Source organism: Pungitius pungitius, chromosome 1 (assembly GCF_949316345.1).
Source record: "Pungitius pungitius chromosome 1, fPunPun2.1, whole genome shotgun sequence".
NCBI classification, from domain to species: domain Eukaryota; kingdom Metazoa; phylum Chordata; class Actinopteri; order Perciformes; family Gasterosteidae; genus Pungitius; species Pungitius pungitius.
Genome location: NC_084900.1, coordinates 2913229 through 2935325, shown reverse-complemented (window position 1 = coordinate 2935325; position 22097 = coordinate 2913229). Strand labels below are relative to the sequence as shown.

The following is a 22097-nucleotide window of genomic DNA, read 5'->3' as shown; positions in this document are numbered from 1 at the left end:
AGACATGACATCATCGAGTTGGACATTTTCTCCTCCCCTTCCTCATTTTAACTTACTTCCCTTTTACACAAAGCTCAAACAAATGACCACAGCAGTTTTAAGCTCATTTTTAACAAATAATTGTTGAAGTTGCTTTTTAATGGATTCTGTGAGTTGTCTCCCTTCCTCTGTGACCGCTACCATTTTCGATGGCTCAGTGTTATCATAACAGGAAACACCGTTTATGGTATGTGTATATTTTCTTTTAAACACTCGCCGTCATACTGAGATGGGGGAGAGGAAGAGGAAGAGGGTAGAAGAATGAATGGTCTTCAACATTTGCTGTGTCTGCCTTTTTCCCATTACGTTGTTGTCCAGTATGCTTTCTGGTCCCTTTCCTTGTATGGTGTCCCGCAGTTTGAGCAGCGTGGGTTTCCAATGGCTATTAAAGGCTTCTCTTTACACCAGGAAGCTTGTTTCTCTATGGGAGAAGAAACAATTTGTCCCTTTTTAGCTTAATTGAGTCATTGGACCGCTGTCTGTACTTACAGCTAGTGTTGATGATTCCTTGTATTCTTTATGACTTTTCTATATTCTAGTTAGTAATAAATAGTTAATCACAAACAAGTTTACGATTCTTTTGATTTCTCACAAGGGCTTAAACCACTAATTTTCACCACACACATCTTATTAGATTCAGGACTAGAATGTGTCCGGACTAGCTGGAGAAGTTCACACCTTCTGTATCCCTTTTAAAGGCAGAAACATACACACACTATGATTAGGAGCTGACAGCTGTGGAGTTCACAGAGAAACCAAAAGAACCACACAGTAAGCATTAAACACACCTTGCACATTTTCTCCATTCTACGAAAACATATTACTATTTTTTTTAATTATAAATAATAATAATAATAAAAACAAGGAAGAAAAGGTTAAAAAAAACCTCTTAGAACATACAGAAGTACAATTAAAGCTGCGAGCAGCGATGAACGGGCCTTCGCCTCTCCTTGCATGTCGGGGGGGGCAGCGGTCAGCCGGACATGCTGGTCAAAAAGAGACTAAATAAATCACTCTTGGGGCTGGTATTTAATCTTGAGTCTATGGTTTCATAAACGGAATTGTAGGATTTTTTTTAAAAGAGAAGGAGCGAACAATCGCATCAGAGGCACGCGCTAAAAATTGGAAGCCTGGATGGGGACGTCTAGTAGAATTCAGCCAAACAACTTCTCTCGTTCTGGTAGATTTATTCGTCAGATCACAGGTCAAGTATAAGCGCTGCGTTTGCAAAGGCAGGAACTGACACGGGCGTGTGGCGGAGCCAAATGCAGCACAACGGCACAGAGTGTTTGGTTAATGCTTTTATTACACACGGCCTCACAGCAGGCGTTCGGGCACAATGAGAGGCAGGGCAGAGTTCGGTCCTCAGGATCGGGGAGGAGATGCCGGGAGACAGCTGGTGCGAACGCTGGGCCGGTCGGGGATCCGGGGCACCGGAGCAGAAGCGCCGGGCAGTCCAAGGGACAGGCAACAGAAACCCGAGGCGCTCAGGCAGGACTCGTGGTCGGGGACAGAAGGCTGACGTGCTCACCGGGGCGGAGACAGACGAACGGGTCGGGAACAGGCAGGGTCGAAACCGGGAGATCAGTCCAAGGAAGAGTGCTGGAGAGACTTGCATGACGCGAAGAACAATCTGGCAATGACAGGCTGGGTGTGCAGTGCTTATGTAGCGGGGCTGATTGTGAATGCGAAGCAGGTGTGGAAGGCAGGAGAGTGACTGATTGTGGATGCGGGGCAGGTGTGGAAGATCGAGCTGGCAGGTGAGTGTGACAGGAGCAATCCTGCCGGCCCGCAAGCCGGAAGAACACACCAACTAACATCAGAAAGAACATCATGTTTTATAACCCGAAAGACAAAGAAAAGATTCCTATTGGCCCTAAGCTGGCGTAGGGGAGGATCTTCCTCCCCCCGCACACTTGTCTCGTTCTCCAGATTGCATCTGTATAATCGATTACACAAAAAATGTTGACGCCTCTTTGCAAAAAATATAGGGAATATTCACACTAAAAAAAATATAACTGACTTCCTGTTTGTTTTAGAGCGTAGTCCTCAGAGACTTTTTTATGTCTCCCTGTAATACATTTGTTCAAAAATCACCGTACGTAGGTCAAACAGGGTGCCGGCGCTGTTTCGTCGAAAACTTCCAGGGGGTGCTTTGGAAGCAATTTTTCACTTTTGATCCAAAACTCCACATCAGGTCTGTAAAGGGTCATCACTTAGGACACTCACAGAGCTTTACAAGAGTTTTGGAGTTTGCCAAGGCTCAGAAAATGTGCTTGAACTTTCATGCGAAGATGGTGTCGTCACGGCAACAAAGTTTGTCAAAAACTCCCAATATTCACTGTGACCTATCATCACAGTCTTAAGGCTTATATTCACAGATTTAAAGTGGATCGGATTAAAGGGCTAGGAATACTTATAGGCCTACACAAGCATCATGATTAAAAATTTCTAGCCAGAAATATCAATGTTCCCTGGAGTTATACCATTTTACATTTTGAAGAAAATCGTCAAAAACTGTTCAAAATGGACGCAAGATCACGCCCAGGTAGTTTTATGAAAACTCTTGATTTTAATAACTTTTGACCCCATGGTTGTCAGGATCAACTTGCCTGATTTTGAAATCGATCGGATTTAAACTTTCGGAGGAGTTTGTTCGTTTGTAAAACCAAAATACGGTGGAAATTGCAAAAAACAAGCAAAAATACAGAGAATCACTATAGCGCCCCCTAATTTTCGATCTTTAAAATAATTTCAGGGGAAGTTCTAGGACCCAATGTGAACATGTTCTAAAGATATGGTGGAGACAGGCCTTTTACTTTTAAAGTTATTGGTCTTTCCTTTTTTGGCCACACCCCCTACAACTTGATTGGTCCATCAATTAAATACCCAATGAGATATCAACAGGCTTTTAATAACTTTTGCGCCAATGATCATTTTGCTGAAGATTTCGTAAAAATCGGACGAAGCGTCTGGGAGGAGTTTGCAAAAACGTGTTTTTCACAAAATTCAAAATGGCGGACATAAAACGGTAGGCGCATTTGCATACCATGATTGACTTTTTTGTAGAGCACAACCAAGAGCACCTGTGTGCAAAATTTCATTGGTAAAAGTGGGCAAAAATGTCCCCAGAGGAAGGACTTAAGCGGGTGCTAGAGAGCACTTATTTTCATCCCCAAATTGCGCGACCCCAAGAATATCTAAATTTTTTGCACTTCTGAAGCGACTGCAAAAATTCAAGAGTTTTTGAACATGGCAAAGTGCGATTGAAGTGGTGAAAAAAAAAATAATAATAATTCTTTAAAACACAATAGGGCTTCGCCCGACTGCGGCTCAGGCCCTAATAAAACGTTTACTCTTCTAATGACACCAAAGATAAGATCATTGTTTGGTTTAACATTATCCCCAAGGTCTGCTGTTGCATCACAAACTGCGGAAGTTGCATCAGAGTTGGCAACAAAGGCAGCATTCTTTTACTCCAGATATCCCACTAAAACGAGGTCCACAGCACATTCTGCATTGGAGCACCATCTAGTCAGATGACATTCAATACCTTTTGCATTTCAGACTATTAAAGTTTTATTCATGTGTCTTTCTAGTACTGCTGAGAGTGTGATTAATTCTTCTTGCCTCCTGTAGGTGCCATACGCTGGTATTAGTAGGCTCTAAATCTTTATAAATAATAATGTTGCTTATGACGTACGTGGAAAGGAGCAAGTTCCTCTGAAGTTGGCTGTCTAGTTCGCGGTGTAAGATACGCTGAATAGCATTTCCCGATAATTCCTATGACTGGAACACAGCTGTGGGCGATTTGGCCACAGACTAAAGAAAGCATGTGTTTACAAAGGAAGTGAATTGGAAAAGTCAGCAAGAAACCAAGAAAACTCACAGCGTGCATGACATACATTTTTCCCCCAGAAATAACGGTTCAACGGTACATCTTTTTTGTTAAAGAAAAATAAATTCTAACATAATTGGTCCTTCGAGCTGGATCTCAACCACCTGTTTTCCCTCTCACGGTCTGAAGCTGTGACTCACTCAGAGCCATCCGCCCTGCAGCCCGATACACGATTAGTTTCGCTTGGTTGTGAGGAGCCGCTTGAGTTTGGATGAGAGTGACGAGAACCGTTTTACTGGCAAAACCAGACCGGCGTTTTCCGCTTTACGGGTGAAAAAGCTTTCGACAGCCTCTGGTACTGATTTAGGAGCAGTTTTGAAATCCTTGCAACGTTTTAGGAAAGGTTGTTTCGTCTTTGAGATTTTGTGGAACGTTGAGTTGGGTTTCTTTTTGCACTAACTAAACTACTACTAAATTTTCTTCATTAAAAAATGACCGGAAGGGATTTTTCTTTTTTCACGTTTTAGTACTGAGAATTAGAGACTGAGGTTGTGATATTTAACCTAAAGTTCCTAAAAAACATATGAACAACATATTTGAATTGAATCGGTTGTTCTGTAGCCGTGACTGTCGAGTACTAAAAATAGTTATTTGTTTTGCAATACTATCCAGGGTTCATTGAGACTTAAAAATAAAATGTAATATATGCATAGAATTATGTATATTAATAACTAAATCAGATTTGGGTCAAGCATCTGCAGAAAGTGATGAATGTGGGACGTGTAAAGCACTTACGTTTTTGAAAGTGAAGAAGGAAAGTTCTGAGCATGTTGTAAGAGATACATGCTCGAAAATGTTTCTTTTCATTTCATTGTTTGCATTTCAACCATTAAGATGCAAAATACAAAGAACAAGAAACAAGAAAGTGCAATTTCATTAAATAAGCCAATTTACAACTTGCTCTAGATAAGAGCCATTATCAGTATCTCTACAACTCGCCCCGCCCATTTTACCCGCCATGCATCGGAGCAAGCTCATCTGTTCTTGTGAGAGCCAAATATCCCACAATGCATTTCACCTCAGTAGTGATGGGAATTTCGCTTCATTTTTACCGATTCGGTATGTAATATTGCTGCCCCCTAGTGTGCGTGTCGAGAATGACATCATTTTATCACCAGCAGCCACAGTTTATAGTTTTTTCTCTATTGCTTAAGCAATGGTTTGTTTGGTTTTTCAACACAGAAAACACAATTAGCGCAGCCACAAACTCAATTCAAAAACCACCTCAGATCCTTCGCAAACTGAAAGACTTTTAAAAACTTATCAAAAACATATATTATTTTTAATCTGCACCTAAAAAATAGCTTTCTGTTAATAATATCATTGTATATTTTTATTTATTTATTCATTAATCGTAGACATGTTGTTTGGTTTAATCATCCCAAAAATGTTCTTTAAGAGGATCTTGTTTTTATTTCTATCCACAAGTGATACAATAATCATGTTGATGATAGCTATAATTAGAATTATTACTCAAATCAAACAGACGGACCGAGCTGTTGGCCATGAAACCCAACTGGCCGAAAATCTGCCCAAAAAAGACAATCTCTCTCAGGTGTGATTTACAGAGCAGAGGAAAGACTGTGTCGGTGTACAAATGGAGAACTGACAACTCAATAAAACTACCAAACGCCAAAGAATATGAGTTTACTGCTTGTGTATACCACCGGGGATTCTACAGATGTACAGGCAGGGACAAAACTGACCGCCAAGCTTCAACAAAGCGGAGTGAACCCTTTGAGTTGGTAATAGAAGGCTGTGAGTTCCACCCACCTTGTAATGGTGGTGCATGGAGTACTGTGATTGCAGGTTGAATCCCGGCTGCTCCGTGTGACATGTTTAAGTGTCCCTGAGCAAGACACCCAACCCCCAACTCCCCAGGCAAAATGTAAGCATGGGTTAATAACCCGTGTAAGTTGCCTTGGATAAAAGCTTCAGATGTAATGTAATGAATTTAGGGTTAGGGTTGGGGCGTTTTCTGGACATAGTCATCAGTGGCCACTAGGTGCTGCTTGTTGTCTACGAGAGAATCAGAGGCTGTGAGGAAGCATCACATCGTTCAGCACACGGAACGCCTCAGTGTCCCTTTGATGAATATTTGAAAAACATGACGCAGTTTCACAGCATTTCTTTTATTTTGTCCTCATTAAAACTATCGATAGTAATGAGTAGTAAAGATGAATATCTCAATACTTTAGTGTATTGTGTATCAAGTGTATCAGCGTTGCATAATAGTAACATTTGTCCTCTAAATGGGCCAATTCCTTTGTTTGGTACTTACATGGTTTTCTGTTGTTGTATGTGATGATGTGTTAGAAATGGTTGAGACAAAGAGTTCAGGGAAGTCTAGTCAGGAATGTCTGCAGAAACAGGCACACATGTGATGCGTTTCTACCAAACACAACAGGCCTGACGTCAGTCGACTGAATACGCTTGTTCTGCAAAGTGAGTTCTGGGAAACGTAGGCAAGTCCACACAGAACTGTGTAAAGAGAAGGGCTTCCAATATATATATAAATATATAAGTTGAATTACTGAAAATAATGAGCTTTTGCACGAGTTTCTAATTTTTTTAGTTTAACCTGTAGAAATAAATCTAATGCATAACAACTGGCTGTGATTCCCCAAAGGATCTGACCAAAAAAACTCCCATTAAACCCTCTGTTTTTAAATATTATTAAGTTGTGTTCTAATGAATGTGCCTTTATCTCACAGAGTGGTTTGACTTCATCAACACAAACCTCCCCCACTCTGCACCCTCCCAACTCTTTTTTTCTTCTTAGTGGTGGCGTTAACAGTCTGAGTGACGAGAAGAGGAAGCAGACTTTGTATCTCCCCCCACAGAGATGGCTGGTGTTTGCCTGAGCTGCTTCATGGCATCCGTGTCCGTGCTCCTCCTGGGGGGTTGCCTCCACGGTACGTACCCCCACTGCTCTTGATTTCATCGATTGTTTCCGTGATACAATGGTTTACGCTAGATTCTCTATACGTCACGTCCAAAGCCTCTTCTGCTTAGTCACAGCTCTTTGATCATTTCTTATAAACACCTTACATGTATTTATAATTATTTTCACATCAACTCATTTCCTCGTTGAATATGAGGTCAACTAAAACCTGGAGTTGGGCCTTTTAGCCTTCGTCATCTTGTGTTCAGGCGACCAACACGTGACGATTAACTTTGCACAGATCGCTCTCAGACCGGGCGACCTGTCAATCACAAGGTAGCCACGTCCTTAACCCCCCCCTCCCTGCTCTGTCGCCTGTTTGAGAGGGATTTGGACCTTTTGGCTCTCACTGTATGAACATAACGTTGACGACTACTTTTGACCATGTTCATGTGTTTCAGATGTGGAGGCTTCACGCTGTGATCGTGTCATCAATAAGAAAGTCGGAGACACCGTGGAGTTGGCCTCATGTGCACCAACTGAAGGGGTCACAATTTCACAGTGGAAATATGGTTATGATTTAATCATAGAAGAAAAAATTGTTCATGGAAACAATCAGTTCAAGGGCAGATTAGACCTGAACCCCACAAGCTTTGATTTAACAGTGAGACAACTGACTCGCCAAGATTCTGGTGTTTTTGAATTTCTCTCAGACGTGAATGACAAACAAGCTGAAACAGTCACCATCAATCTGACAGTTTATGGTAAGAACCTCAGAATTATTTATGAATGATGAACTGTTAATGATATATAAGTTGGTTGATAGATGTATTGATTTATAACAAAAGGCACAACAGTGACAGAAAGCATCACCTGATCAGGTTCTGTTTATCACTTTATTTTCACAGCTTGAAAACCACAACTTTAAGTTATTAGATGGCGTCTGATAGCAAAAGCTAGTTGGCTATAATGCACAATTGCACTTATAAACTGTGAATGAATGTTTCACAGCCTTCATCATATATTAAGGACTTGTCAATACGTCCCTCTGACACATTTATTAACCAATTCTTTTGAGTTTTATCAAATTTAATCCCTCTCTCTCTTCCTCCCAAATGCCTCATTAGAGCCCATAACCAAAGTTTCCAATGTGGTCAGCCAGCAGTCAAAGAGCATCACAGCAAAATGCAGCAAGACGCCGGAACCATGTGAGTGCAGAAAAGGGCTTCATTTGAATAAGTACAGGTTGTTTAGATTGAACTACCTTAGTGAGTGTATTTATATCTTTTGGTAATATAAATCTAAAATAGTTGGCTCAGCAAAGCATCTGGTTGAATCAATGTATCTTTTCAAAGGTGGCCAGGTTACTCTCTTTAGGAATAGTTCATGTTAATGAGTTAAATGAAAAGGTTCAACTGGGTAGTTTTCACAAACAACTAAAGCTTCAATTTCAAACATCAAAGAAAATTCTGAATTTTCCTTCATTCATTTTCAAAACAGTGACATTTCTTGTCATGAATCTACTTCAAGAGTCAAAACATAACCCAGAGGTACAGCTGATTATCACAACTTAAAATTAAATAAATGTATCTAAATTCTGAGCCAACAAAGCCTAACAAAACCTTAAAAAAGCTGGTCATAGTATGTGCCCTCTTTAGCTTGATTGCTAAGTTCACTACGTTAGCTTAGCCAAAAATTGGACACGTTCTACTCTTGAATGACTCAGCTTCTGTGTGCAGGGTCCGTTGTGAAACTGCTCGTCGGGGTCCTCTGTGGAGCGTCGATGGTTGGCCTCCTGCTCTTACTTTATCGCTTCATGAGGTCAAAGGGTGAGAAAGAAGCTGTAACGCTAAAGAGATCGCTGCAGAGCCAAGACCAAAGTTGAATGACGTGACGTTTCTTGTGTTGACAGGTTGCATCGGCAGGTTGGTGCAAACAGTCCCTCCTCCCTCAGGGGGCCGTACGTCCGCGCTGTTGTTTCGCTGCTTTCTGATTTCACTGCATTCCCCACACGTGTCAGAGCCTCGGCCCCCCAGAGGCCCCATCAGAAGGACGCGGTCGTGCAGCCTGAAGCCCACGAGCACGTCTACGCCGCCCCCCTCCCAGGTCTACTTCCTCAATGCTTCATCCACTGACATCACTGCTGCTTTTAAAGACTGATCCTTCTTTTTTAAATGTGTCCAAAGCACTTTACAACAGTCCCCCCCCCGGCTGCAGGTCAACGCCGAGGTCATCCTTAATTCATTAGAGACATCAGAGACTGAGGTACTAATGTGACTTTGTCCCGTCTCCACTGAGTGTAGGCGATGATTCCATCTACCACTCAATCCACGGGGGAAACGGTACGAAGGCTTTTCAGTGAGGAAAATAATGCATCTCTTTTTGTAAGTGATTAATATGGAGATGAGTCATATTTTCTGTCCCAGCTGACCGATGCGGCGATGAGGCGCCGTTACACGCCATTCAGCTCGGTGGTCTCGAAGGGGCGAGTGATTATGAAGAGCCAGACGAGGACTCACACTATAATAACGTGAATCCAGGTACAACCTCAGTAACCCCAGCTGCTCACCTGCACACGTGCATATTTGAACTGTACACCTGTTTTTGATGGTTCAGCACCTTTCTCTGATGCTTTGATCCATTATTCCAGATCCAGCCGGAGAAGTGCAACGTCGACAAGACAAGTGAAGATAAACGGATAGATGGTTACAAACTTCATCTTCATGTTCATGCAGCAGAACAACAGCTCCTTAGATGTCTTTGTAATCATAATGATATAATATTAGGGCTGTCAAATGATTAAAAATTTTAATCAAATGAATCTGAATTTTCAGTGGATTAATCAGGATTAATCACTGTTTGCAATTACACCCTAATCCTAACCATATTTTCTTTCTGAAATGCATACCAAAGATAAATAACACGACACAGATACATAATTAGTGAGGTTAGTTTATTATTTTTTACATAAATACATGTTATTGATATTTTACTTGGTTTAATTCATTCCAGAAAATAATCAAAGCAATGTTATTTGATAAGTGACAGACAGATTTCCCTGCATGGCTCTAGAAGGGTCTCGAGCCTCTGCAGTTTATCCCACTCTGCTGCGGTCGGCAAAACGAGTTTGTGCTGCTGATGGTCCAGGGCTGCGAGGACCAGACATGACCAGACATGTCCACCCTCCCGATATTTCCGGGAGACTCCCGAATTTCAAAGCCCCTCCCGAAAATCTCCCGGACCGACCTTTCTCCCGATTTCCATTGGACAATAATAAAAGTTACACCTTGTCGAGCAGCAATTAGAACGGAAAAAGATGAGACTGGCGCTACAAGGATAACCGCTAGCCCCCCCCCGTTGATCGCCAGCACCCCCCCACGTTGACCGCTAGCACCCGCCCCCCCCCCCCGTCGATCGCCAGCACCCACCCACGTTGACCGCTAGCACCCGCACCCCCCCCGGTCCTTGAATTGGCAAGTATGGCGATGACGGCCTCTTTATTTCTGCTCATGCGCTTGACCATTTCCAGCGTCAAATTCCAACGTGTTGGAACATTTTGCTGTTGTGTTGGTGAAATGATCTGAGGTTGATTTTGTTAATGGCAGAGGTGTGGACTCGAGTCATGTGACTTGGACTCGAGTCAGACTCGAGTCATGAATTTGATGACTTGAGACTCGACTCGACAAAACGTACAAAGACTTGCAACTCGACTTGGACTTGAACACCGATGACTCGTGACTTGACTTGGACTCGAGCCTTTTGACTCGAGAAGACTTGCTACTTCCCATGAAAACTGGGGGAAACATTTTCACACCACCGCGCCGCTCTGTTTATCTGCATCTGTCAAAAAAATGTGCGCCACCTGTATGCAGAGAGCGCTGCCTGCACCACATCCAATCACTGCAGTCCATTTGACAGTATCAACGAGACAGCTCGTTCATGGTTACAAAAATCGGGATTTTTGAACCCGGATTCAGACTCCGATGGAAATCCTCGCCAACATTATGTCAACGTCCGTTTTAAAGTAGTGTAATGAGCTGAGTTAAAGTTATTAGTTAATCAGTTACGCAGATGTTGCATGTGTTCACGTTATGCTCTGTTACCAGCTGTAGTTACGCGAGACAACCCGAGTTTTGGGGGGCCGTGTATGCGGAAGTGTTCGTTCGGCGTGGTGACGGCCAACAGTGACCGAAGTTGAGTTGTTTTATATAAATAAATGCAGCGGAGTTGCAAGCCAGTCATCGCCTCCTTATTTACGCTGCAGCATTGGGGTGAGCGTTACAGTACTATAACACAGTCACAGTCGATCCACCATTACCCTTCCCTTCGTAGTCTAGGTCTGTGAGGCAGCGCACCATCACCCAGGGTTCCCCGCCCCAACTATAATAAAAGGACTCGAAATGACTCAAAACTAAAATGGTACGACTTGTGACTCGACTTGAGACTTGTTGGCTGTGACTTGTGACTCGACTTGGGACTTGCTTCGTCTTTGACTCGACTTGACTCGGGACTCACGGGCAATGACTTGAGACTTGCTTGTGACTTGCCTAACAGTGACTTGTTCCCACCTCTGGTTAATGGCCTGTGAACATTCAGCGTGTACTGGCGCAAACGACTTGCTGAACCTGACGGCCTGACATATGCCTGCAGGTGGCAGTAATGTGTTGTATAGGATGAAGTGCATTCTCTAGAGGAAGAGGTACTTTCGTGACCTGAATAATTTGTCACACTGCGCATGCGTGAAATGTGTTAAAAAATTGACGTAATTAACAACAAACAACTAATTTATGTCGTTCAACGCGCTATTTTTGACAGCCCTATATAATATATATTTTCACCATGTGTGTCATGTGTTGCCGTCCTTTACATTGTACATATTGACATGTATACATGCATATGTCATATAATCCATATATTTATCTATTCAGTTTATAAAAATATACAAATTATTTTTATTTTCTGCTTTTTATATATTATTCTATGATATATAAACAAAGCTTCGGTTCACACACTGTCCATTGTGTACCTTTTAAATGTCCTAGCTTTGTCCTCTCTTTCCCAGCCGTCCAACAATGCGAGCAAATGTCTAATTCCTTATTATTACCATTCCTGCCAATAAAGATTATTTTGATTCAGCTTCCTTGGTCAAAGTTACGTTTCTAATATTTTGTTGTACACAGTCAAAAGGGTTTTAGTGATTCAGCAAATCTAACATTCAACTTGTGTCTTAATTAAAAGTAAGAACTGAGTGTTCTAAAAGACGTGTGTGCACAGGTCTCTTTTAAGCTGTGGATGTTGTGGTGACAAAGTATTTCTGTATGTCAGCGCACCGCCTCAACACTTCTGTGAAGGAGGAACTGAAGACGACGAACACAAAGTAACTCTGAGGGCTTCACCTTCACAGTGCGTCCTGGACATAGTCATCAGTGGCCACTAGGTGCTGCTTGTTGTCTACGAGAGAATCAGAGGCTGTGAGGAAGCGTCACATCGTTCAGCACACGGAACGCCTCAGTGTGCCTTTGATGAATGTTTGAAAAACATGAAGCAGTCTGACAGATCTGCTTTTTTATGTTCATGTCCTCATTTTTACTGTATCGATAGTCATGAGTGCAAGATGAATATCTCAATACTTTAGTGTATTGTGTATCAAGTGTATCAGCGTTGCATAATAGTAACATTTGTCCTCCAAATGGGCCAATTCCTTTGTTTGGTACTTACATGCTTTTCTGTTGTTGTATGTGATGGTGTGTTAGAAATGGTTGAGACAAAGGGTTCAGGGATGTCTAGTCAGGAATGGCTGCAAAAACAGGGACACATGTGATGCGTTTCTACCAAACACAACAGGCCTGACGTCAGTCGACTGAATACGCTTGTTCTGCAAAGCGAGTTCTGGGAAACGTAGGCGAGTCCACACAGAACTGTGTGAAGAGAAGTGCTTCCAAAATAGCCTTTCAAGCGTGAACGAGCTCAAGTTCAGAGGAAAGGGTTTTCTTTCCCTGCTCTCTTGCATTTGAGCTTTTTTAATTGATCAAAATATAATTTGTTGATACTCAGCTCATCATGTTAAGACCATGTGGCCTGTGCACACATTGCCACTTATCAGTGATGTCATCTTGCTGCTGGGTTGTTCACTTCCTCATCCACTCACAAATTGCCGGGGCCCAACACACGTCTCATGCTGAGCCGATGGTGCATCTGAACAACACAACAACCCGTCCCTCTGTGCTCGTGGAGATAGAGGCGCAGCATCCTTTTTGTTGCACTCACTGTTAATATTTGGGAGGAATAACGACCGGAGCGAAACATCAGAGCCACATGAAATATTGCACGAGTTTCTAATTTTTCGAGTTTCACCTGTAGAAACAAATCTAATGCATAACAACTGGCTGTGATTCCCAAAAGGATCTGAGCAAAAAAACTCCCATTAAACCCTCTTTTTTATATATTATTAAGTTGTGTTCTCATTAATGTGCCTTTATTTAATCTGACAGTGTGGTTCGACTTCATCAACACAAACCTCCCCCACTCTGCACCCTCCCAACTCTTTTTTTCATCTTCTTGGTGGCGTTCACACTTTGACGAGAAGAGGAAGCAGACGTTGTATCTCCCCCCACAGAGATGGCTGGTGGTTGCCTGAGCTGCTTCATGGCATCTGTGTCTGTGCTCCTCCTGGGGGGTTGCTTCCACGGTACGTACCCCCCTGGTCTTGATTTGATCGATTGTTACCGTGATACAATGGTTTTTGCTCGATTCAGAATGTCACGTCCTTAGAGGTCGAGGATATCAAAGAATGAAAAGAGTTCAAGACGGCAAATGTGTGTGTTTAAAGAGGATGAACAGACATTATGTGTTCTCATGTGCGTGTTGTTGAACATTTATCATGCACAGTTGTAAGTATTCATTCGTCTTGTTATAATTACGCCCTTTTTGGTAAACTTTCTGCAAATCTCCTGCTGCTTCTGCTTGGACAGAAACTTCAAAGTCTTACACAACTCAGGGAAGGGTCATCCCATCGGTCTCTGCTACTTCCTCCTGGAGGATCAGTCTTACAGATGTAATTTGATCTGATGAACACCAGCATACTTGCAGAGGGGAGTTTCATGTTAAAGTGGCCTCATCGCATAAGTATTTTAAAAGTTACTAACAAGCACAAAGCAGCTGTTGTTGCATTGGAAATGCGTGTGAGCTTGTTGTTGGATTCTCACAAAATGTGACAGCAGACAGTCGGGGGGGGGGGGGGGGGGGGTTACTTCACTGAAAACCCCCCAGCAGCAGCGGCGCTGACGGAAAGTGATGAGTAACACAGGATAAAGGCTCTGAACCGCTGTCACTGTGGGTGCCCTTTTGTTTTCTGTGGAAATGAGGCAAAGCCTCCGCTGCTTAGTCACAGCTCTTTGATCATTTCTTATAAACACCTCACATGTGTTTAGAATTATTTTTGACATTAGTTCATTTCCTCGTTGAACATGAGGTCAACTAAAGCCTGGATTTGGGCCTTTTAGCCTTCGCCATCTTGTGTTCAGGCGACCAACACGTGACGATTAACTTTGCACAGATCGCTGTCAGACCGGGGGACCTGTCAATCACAAGGTGACAAAGCCCCTGCTTTGCGAGGGATTTGGACCTTTTGGCTCTCACTGTATGAACATAACTTTAAGGACTACTTTTGACCGTGTTCATGTGTTTCAGATGTGGAGGCTTCACGCTGTGATCGTGTCATCAATAAGAAAGTCGGAGACACCGTAGAGTTGGCCTCATGTGCACCAACTGAAGGGGTCACTCTTCCACAGTGGAAATATGGTTTTACTTTAACCATAGCAGAAAACACAGTTGATGAAAACAATCAGTTCGAGGGCAGATTAGACCTGAACCCCACAAGCTTTGATTTAACAGTGAGACAACTGACTCGCCAAGATTCTGGTGTTTTCCAATTTCTCTCAGACGTGAATGACAAACAAGCTGAAACAGTCACCATCAATCTGAAAGTTTATGGTAAGAACCTCAGAATTATTCATGAATGATGCTGTTAATAATATATCAGTTGGTTGATAGATGTATTGATTTATAACAAAAGGCACAACAGTGACAGAAAGCATCACCTGATCAGGTTCTGTTTTTCACTTTATTTTCGCACCTCGACATCCACAGCTTTAAGTTGTTAGATGGAGTCTAATAGCAAAAGCTAGTTGGATATGATGCGCAATCATAATAAATAAATAAATGTTTCACAGCTTTCATCATATATTAAGAACTTGTCAATACGTCCCTCTGAAACAATTATTAACTAATTCTTTCTAGATTTAATGAATTCATTCAGTCTCTCTCTCTCTTCCTCCCAAATGCCTCATTAGAGCCCATAACCAAAGAGCCTGATGTCACTTTGGATTCCACTTGGGATGCAGAGAAGAACTCCTGCACAGTTTCTCTGACTTGCAGCTCGTCCTCTGACAGCAGCGTCACCTACAGCTGGAGCGTGAGGAACCAAACGCTGAGCGGCTCCAGGATGGATTACAACGTCGCACCTCAGGACGGAGACACCGGATTCACCTGCACCGTTTCCAATGTGGTCAGCCAGCAGTCAAAGAGCATCACAGCAAAGTGCAGCAAGATGCCGGAACCATGTGAGTGCAGAAAAGGGCTTCATTTGAACAAATATTATAGTACAGGTTGTTTAGACTGAGTACCTTAGTGAGTGTATTTATATCTTTTGGTAATATAAAATTAAAAACAGTTGGCTCAGCAAAGCATCTGGTTGAATGAATGTATATTTTTATAAGGTGGCCAAGTTACTCTCTTTAGGAAAAGTTCATGGTAATGAGTTGAATTAAAAGGTTCAACTGGGTAGTTTTCGCAAACAACTAAAGCTTCAATTTCAAACATCAACGAAAATTCAGTATTTTACTTCATTCAATTTAAAACAGTGACATTTCTTGTTATTAATCTACTTCAGGAGTCAAAACATAACCCAGAGGTACAGCTGATTATCACAACTTAAAATTAAATAAATGTAAAATGTATGTAAATTCTGAGCCAACAAAGCCTAACAAAACCTTAAAATAGCTGGTCCTAGCATGTACACTGTTTAACTTGATTGCTAAGTTCACTACGGTATCTTAGCCAAAAATTGGACACGTTCTACTCTTGAATGACTCAGCTTCTGTGTGCAGGGTTCAGGACCGAAGGCTATTCAGGCATCGGGTTGGTGGTCGCCGTGACGCTGCTCGTCGGGGTCCTCTGTGGAGCGTTGATGGTTGGCCTCCTGCTCTTAATTGATTGCTTGATGAGGTCAAAGGGTGAGAAAGAAGCTGTAACGCTAAAGAGATCGCTGCAGTGCCAAGACCAAAGTTGAATGACGTGACGTTTCTTGTGTTGACAGGTTGCATCGGCAGGTTGGTGCAAACAGTCTCTCCTCCCTCAGGGGGCCGTACGTCCGCGCTGTTATTCGCTGCTTTCTGATTTCACTGCATTTCCCACACGTGTCAGAGCCTCGGCCCCCCAGAGGCCCCATCAGAAGGACGCGGTCGTGCAGCCTGAAGCCCACGAGCACGTCTACGCCGCCCCTCTCCCAGGTCTACTTCCTCAATGCTTCATCCACTGACATCACTGCTGCTTTAAAGACTGATCCTTCTTTTTTAAATGTGTCCAAAGCACTTTACAACAGTCCCCCCCCCCGGCTGCAGGTCAACGCCGAGGTCATCCTTAATTCATTAGAGACATCAGAGACTGAGGTACTAATGTGACTTTGTCCCGTCTCCACTGACTGTAGGCGATGATTCCATCTACCACTCGATCCACGGGGGAAACGGTACGAAGGCTTTTCACTGAGGAAAATAATGCATCTCCTTTTGTAAGTGATTAATATGGAGATGAGTCATATTTTTTGTCCCAGCTGACCGATGCGGCGATGAGGCCCCGTTACACGCCATTCAGCTCGGTGGTCTCGAAGGGACGAGTGATTATGAAGAGCCAGACGAGGACTGACACTATAATAACGTGAATCCAGGTACAACCTCAGTAACCCCAGCTGCTCACCTGCACACGTGCACATTTGAACTGTACACCTGTCTTTGATGGTTCAGCACCTTTCTCTGATGCTTTGATCCATTATTCCAGATCTATCCGGAGAAGTGCAACGTCGACAAGACAAGTGAAGAAAAACGGATAGATGGTTACAAACTTCATCTTCATGTTCATGCAGCAGAACAACAGCTCCTTAGATGTCTTTGTAATCTAAATGATATAATATATATTTTCACCATGTGTGTCATGTGTTGCCGTCCTTTACATTGTACTTATTGAGATGTATACATGCATATGTCATATAATCCATATATTTATCTATTCAGTTTATAAATGTATATTATTACTTTTTATTTTCTGCTTTTTATATATTATTCTATGATATATAATCAAAGCTTTGGTTCACATACTGTCCATTGTGTACCTTTAAATGTCCTACCTTTGTCCTCTCTTTCCCAGCCGTCCAACAATGAGAGCAAATGTCTAATTCCTTATTATTACCATTCCTGCCAATAAAGATTATTTTGATTCAGTTTCCTTGGTCAAAGTTACGTGTCTAATATTTTGTTGTACACAGTCAAAAGGGTTTTAGTGATTCAGTAATTCTAACCTTCAACTTTTGTCTCAATTAAAAGTGTGGACTGAGTGTTGTAAAAGACGTGTGTGCTCAGGTCTCTTTTAAGCTGTGGACGTTGTGGTGACAAAGTATTTCTGTATGTCAGCGCGCCGCCTCAACACTTCTGTGAAGGAGGAACTGAAGGCGCTTCATGATGCTTCATAGTGCGTCCTGGACACCCAACCCCCAACTCCCCAGGCAAAATGTAAGCATGGGTTGATCACCTGTGTAAGTTGCCTTGGATAAAAGCTTCAGATGTAATGTAATGAATTTAGGGTTAGGATTGGGGCGTTTTCTGGACATAGTCATCAGTGGCCACTAGGTGCTGCTTGTTGTCTACGAGAGAATCAGAGGCTGTGAGGAAGCGTCACATCGTTCAGCACACGGAACGCCTCAGTGTCCCTTTGATGAATGTTTGAAAAACATCAAGCAGTTTCACAGCATTTCTTTTATTTTGTCCTCATTAAAACTATCGATAGTCATGAGTGCAAGATGAATATCTCAATACTTTAGTGTATTGTGTATCAAGTGTATCAGCGTTGCATAATAGTAACATTTGTCCTCCAAATGGGCCAATTCCTGTGTTTAATACTTCCATGGTTTTCTGTTGTTGTATGTGATGGTGTGTTAGAAATGGTTGATACAAAGGGTTCAGGGATGTATAGTCAGAAATGTCTGCAGAAACAGGGACACATGTGATGCGTTTCTACCAAACACAACAGGCCTGACGTCAGTCGACTGAATACGCTTGTTCTGCAAAGCGAGTTCTGGGAAACGTAGGCGAGTCCACACAGAACTGTGTGAAGAGAAGTGCTTCCAATATATATATAAATATTTAAGTTGAATTACTGAAAATAATGAGCTTTTGCACGAGTTTCTAATTTTTTTAGTTTAACTTGTAGAAATAAATCTAATGCATAACAATTGGCTTTGATTCCCCAAAGGATCTGAGCAAAAAAACTCCCATTAAACCATCTGTTTTTAAATATTACTAAGTTGTGTTCTAATGAATGTGCCTTTATCTCACAGAGTGGTTTGACTTCATCAACACAGACCTCCCCCACTCTGCACCCTCCCAACTCTTTTTTTCTTCTTAGTGGTGGCGTTAACAGTGTGAGTGACGAGAAGAGGAAGCAGACTTTGTATCTCCCCCCCAGAGATGGCTGGTGGTTGCCTGAGCTGCTTCTTGGCATCCGTGTCCGTGCTCCTCCTGGGGGGTTGCCTCCACGGTACGTACCCCCCTGGTCTTGATTTGATCGATTGTTTCCGCGATACAATGGTTTACGCTAGATTCTCTATACGTCACGTCCAAAGCCTCTTCTGCTTAGTCACAGCTCTTTGATCATTTCTTATAAACACCTTACATGTATTTATAATTATTTTCACATTAGCTCATTTCCTCGTTGAACATGAGGTCAACTAAAGCCTGGAGTTGGGCCTTTTAGCCTTCGCCATCTTGTGTTCAGGCGACCAACACGTGACGATTAACTATAAACAGACCGCTCTCAGACCGGGCGACCTGTCAATCACAAGGTAGTCACTCCCTTAAATGCCCCCCTCCCCCCCTGCTCTGTCGCCTGTTTGCGAGGGATTTGGACCTTTTGTCTCTCACTGTATGAACATAACGTTGAGGACTACTTTTGACCGTGTTCATGTGTTTCAGATGTGGAGGCTTCACGCTGTGATCGTGTCATCTATAAGAAAGTTGGAGACACCGTAGAGTTGGCCTCATGTGCACCAACTGAAGGGGTCACTCTTCCACAGTGGACATATGGCTTTAATTTAACCACAGCAGAAAAAACAGTTTTAGGAAACAATCAGTTTACGGGCAGATTAGACCTGAACCCCACAAGCTTTGATTTAACAGTGAGACAACTGACTCGCCAAGATTCTGGTGTTTTCCAATTTACCTCAGACGTGAATGGCAGACAAGCTGAAACAGTCTGCATCAATCTGAGAGTTTATGGTAAGAACCTCAGAATTATTCATGAATGATAAACTGTTAATAATATATCAGTTGGTTTATAGATGTATTGATTTATAACAAAATGATCAGGTTCTGTTTTTCACTTTATTTTCACAGCTCGACATCCACAGCTTTAAGATATTAGATGGAGTCTGATAGCAAAAGCTAGTTGGATATAATGCACACTTCCACCCACAAACTATGAATGATTATTTCACAACCTTCATCATATATTAAGAACTTGTCAATACGTCCCTCTGACACAATTATAATCCAATTCTTTCGAGTTTTAAGAAATCCATTCCCTCTCTCTCTTTGTCCCAAATTTCTCATTAGAGCCCATAACCAAAGAGCCTGATGTCACTGTGGATTCCGTTTGGGACGCAGAGAAGAACTCCTGCACAGTTTCTCTGACTTGCAGCTCATCCTCTGACAGCAGCGTCACCTACAGCTGGAGCGTGAGGAACCAAACGCTGAGCGGCTCCAGGATGGATTACAACGTCGCACCTCAGGACGGAGACACCGGATTCACCTGCACCGTTTCCAATGTGGTCAGCCAGCAGTCAAAGAGCATCACAGCAAAGTGCAGCAAGACACCGGAACCATGTGAGTGCAGAAAAGGGCTTCATTTGAACAAATATTATAGTACAGGTTGTTTAGACTGAGTACCTTAGTGAGTGTATTTATGTATTTTGGTAAAATTAACTTAAAAACAGTTGGCTCAGCAAAGCATCTGGTCGAATCAGTGTATCTTTTAAAGGTGGCCAGGTTACTCTCTTTAGGAATAGTTCATGTTAACGAAAAAAAATGAAAAGGTTCAACTGGGTAGTTTTCGCAAACAACTAAAGCTTCAATTTCAAACATCAATGAAAATTCAGTATTTTACTTCATTCAGCTTGATTGCTAAGTTCACTACGGTAGCTTAGCCAAAAATTGGACACGTTCTACTCTTGAATGACTCAGCTTCTGTGTGCAGGGTCCGTTGTGACGCCGCTCGTCGGGGTCCTCTGTGGAGCGTCGATGGTTGTCCTCCCGCTCTTACTTTATCGCTTCATGAGGTCAAAGGGTGAGAAAGAAGCTGTAACGCTAAAGAGATTGCTGCAGAGCCAAGACCAAAGTTGAATGACGTGACGTTTCTTGTGTTGACAGGTTGCATCGGCAGGTTGGTGCAAACAGTCTCTCCTCCCTCAGGGGGCCGTACGTCCGCGCTGTTATTCGCTGCTTTCTGATTTCACTGCTTTTCCCACACGTGTCAGAGCCTCGGCCCCCCAGAGGCCCCATCAGAAGGACGCGGTCGTGCAGCCTGAAGCCCACGAGCACGTCTACGCCGCCCCCCTCCCAGGTCTACTTCCTCAATGCTTCATCCACTGACATCACTGCTGCTTTTAAAGACTGATCCTTCTTTTTTAAATGAGTCCAAAGCATTTTACAACAGTCCCCCCCCGCCCCCCCGGCTGCAGGTTAACGCCGAGGTCATCCTTAATTCATTAGAGACATCAGAGACTGAGGTACTAATGTGACTTTGTCCCGTCTCCACTGACTGTAGGCGATGATTCCATCTACCACTCGATCCACGGGGGAAACGGTACGAAGGCTTTTCACTGAGGAAAATAATGCAACTCTTTTTGTAAGTGATTAATATGGAGATGAGTCATATTTCTTGTCCCAGCTGACCGATGCGGCGATGAGGCCCCGTTACACGCCATTCAGCTCGGTGGTCTCGAAGGGACGAGTGATTATGAAGAGCCAGACGAGGACTGACACTATAATAACGTGAATCCAGGTACAACGTCAGTAACCCCAGCTGCTCACCTGCACACGTGCACATTTGAACTGTACACCTGTCTTTGATGGTTCAGCACCTTTCTCTGATGCTTTGATCCATTATTCCAGATCCATCCGGAGAAGTGCAACGTCGACAAGACAAGTGAAGAAAAACGGATAGATGGTTACAAACTTCATCTTCATGTTCATGCAGCAGAACAACAGCTCCTTAGATGTCTTTGTAATCTAAATGATATAATATATATTTTCACCATGTGTGTCATGTGTTGCCGTCCTTCACATTGTACATATTGACATGTATACATGCATATGTCATATAATCCATATATTTATCTATTCAGTTTATAAATGTATACAAAATTCTTTTTATTTTCTGCTTTTTATATATTATTCTATGATATATAATCAAAGCTTTGGTTCACATACTGTCCATTGTGTACCTTTTAAATGTCCTAGCTTTGTCCTCTCTTTCCCAGCCGTCCAACAATGCGAGCAAATGTCTAATTCCTTATTATTACCATTCCTGCCAATAAAGATTATTTTGATTCAGTTTCCTTGGTCAAAGTTACGTTTCTAATATTTTGTTGTACACAGTCAACAGGGTTTTATTTTTTCAGCAAATCTAACATTCAACTTTTGTCTCAATTAAAAGTAAGAACTGAGTGTTCTAAAAGACGTGTGTGCTCAGGTCTCTTTTAAGCTGTGGATCTTGTGGTGACAAAGTATTTCTGTATGTCAGCGCACCGCCTCAACACTTCTGTGAAGGAGGAACTGAAGGCGCTTCACGATGCTTCACAGTGCGTCCTGGACATAGTCATCAGTGGCCACTAGGTGCTGCTTGTTGTCTACGAGAGAATCAGAAGGTGTGAGGAAGCGTCACATCGTTCAG

At 42.6% G+C, this 22097-nt stretch overlaps 1 protein-coding gene and 2 long non-coding RNA genes across 3 annotated transcripts; all 3 read left to right on the top strand.

Annotated features, from left to right (window-relative positions):
- The first annotated feature begins 1 nt into the window (after position 1).
- LOC134102920 (SLAM family member 5-like) lies at positions 2 to 20323 on the top strand. The gene is made up of 5 exons (XM_062565535.1): positions 2 to 226; positions 6720 to 6852; positions 7283 to 7585; positions 19760 to 20029; positions 20319 to 20323. Exons 2-5 carry the CDS (start codon positions 6783 to 6785, stop codon positions 20321 to 20323), a joined length of 648 nt encoding a protein of 215 aa, XP_062421519.1. The 5' UTR covers positions 2 to 226; positions 6720 to 6782.
- On the top strand, positions 16525 to 17348 carry LOC134125878 (uncharacterized). Its single transcript, XR_009955873.1, has 3 exons — positions 16525 to 16626; positions 16711 to 16824; positions 16935 to 17348. It is a non-coding gene; the product is annotated as an uncharacterized LOC134125878 (long non-coding RNA).
- A 73-nt stretch (positions 20324 to 20396) lies between the features above and the next one.
- On the top strand, positions 20397 to 21731 carry LOC134125777 (uncharacterized). Its single transcript, XR_009955872.1, has 5 exons — positions 20397 to 20489; positions 20573 to 20765; positions 20970 to 21008; positions 21093 to 21206; positions 21317 to 21731. It is a non-coding gene; the product is annotated as an uncharacterized LOC134125777 (long non-coding RNA).
- The last annotated feature ends 366 nt before the right edge of the window (positions 21732 to 22097 follow it).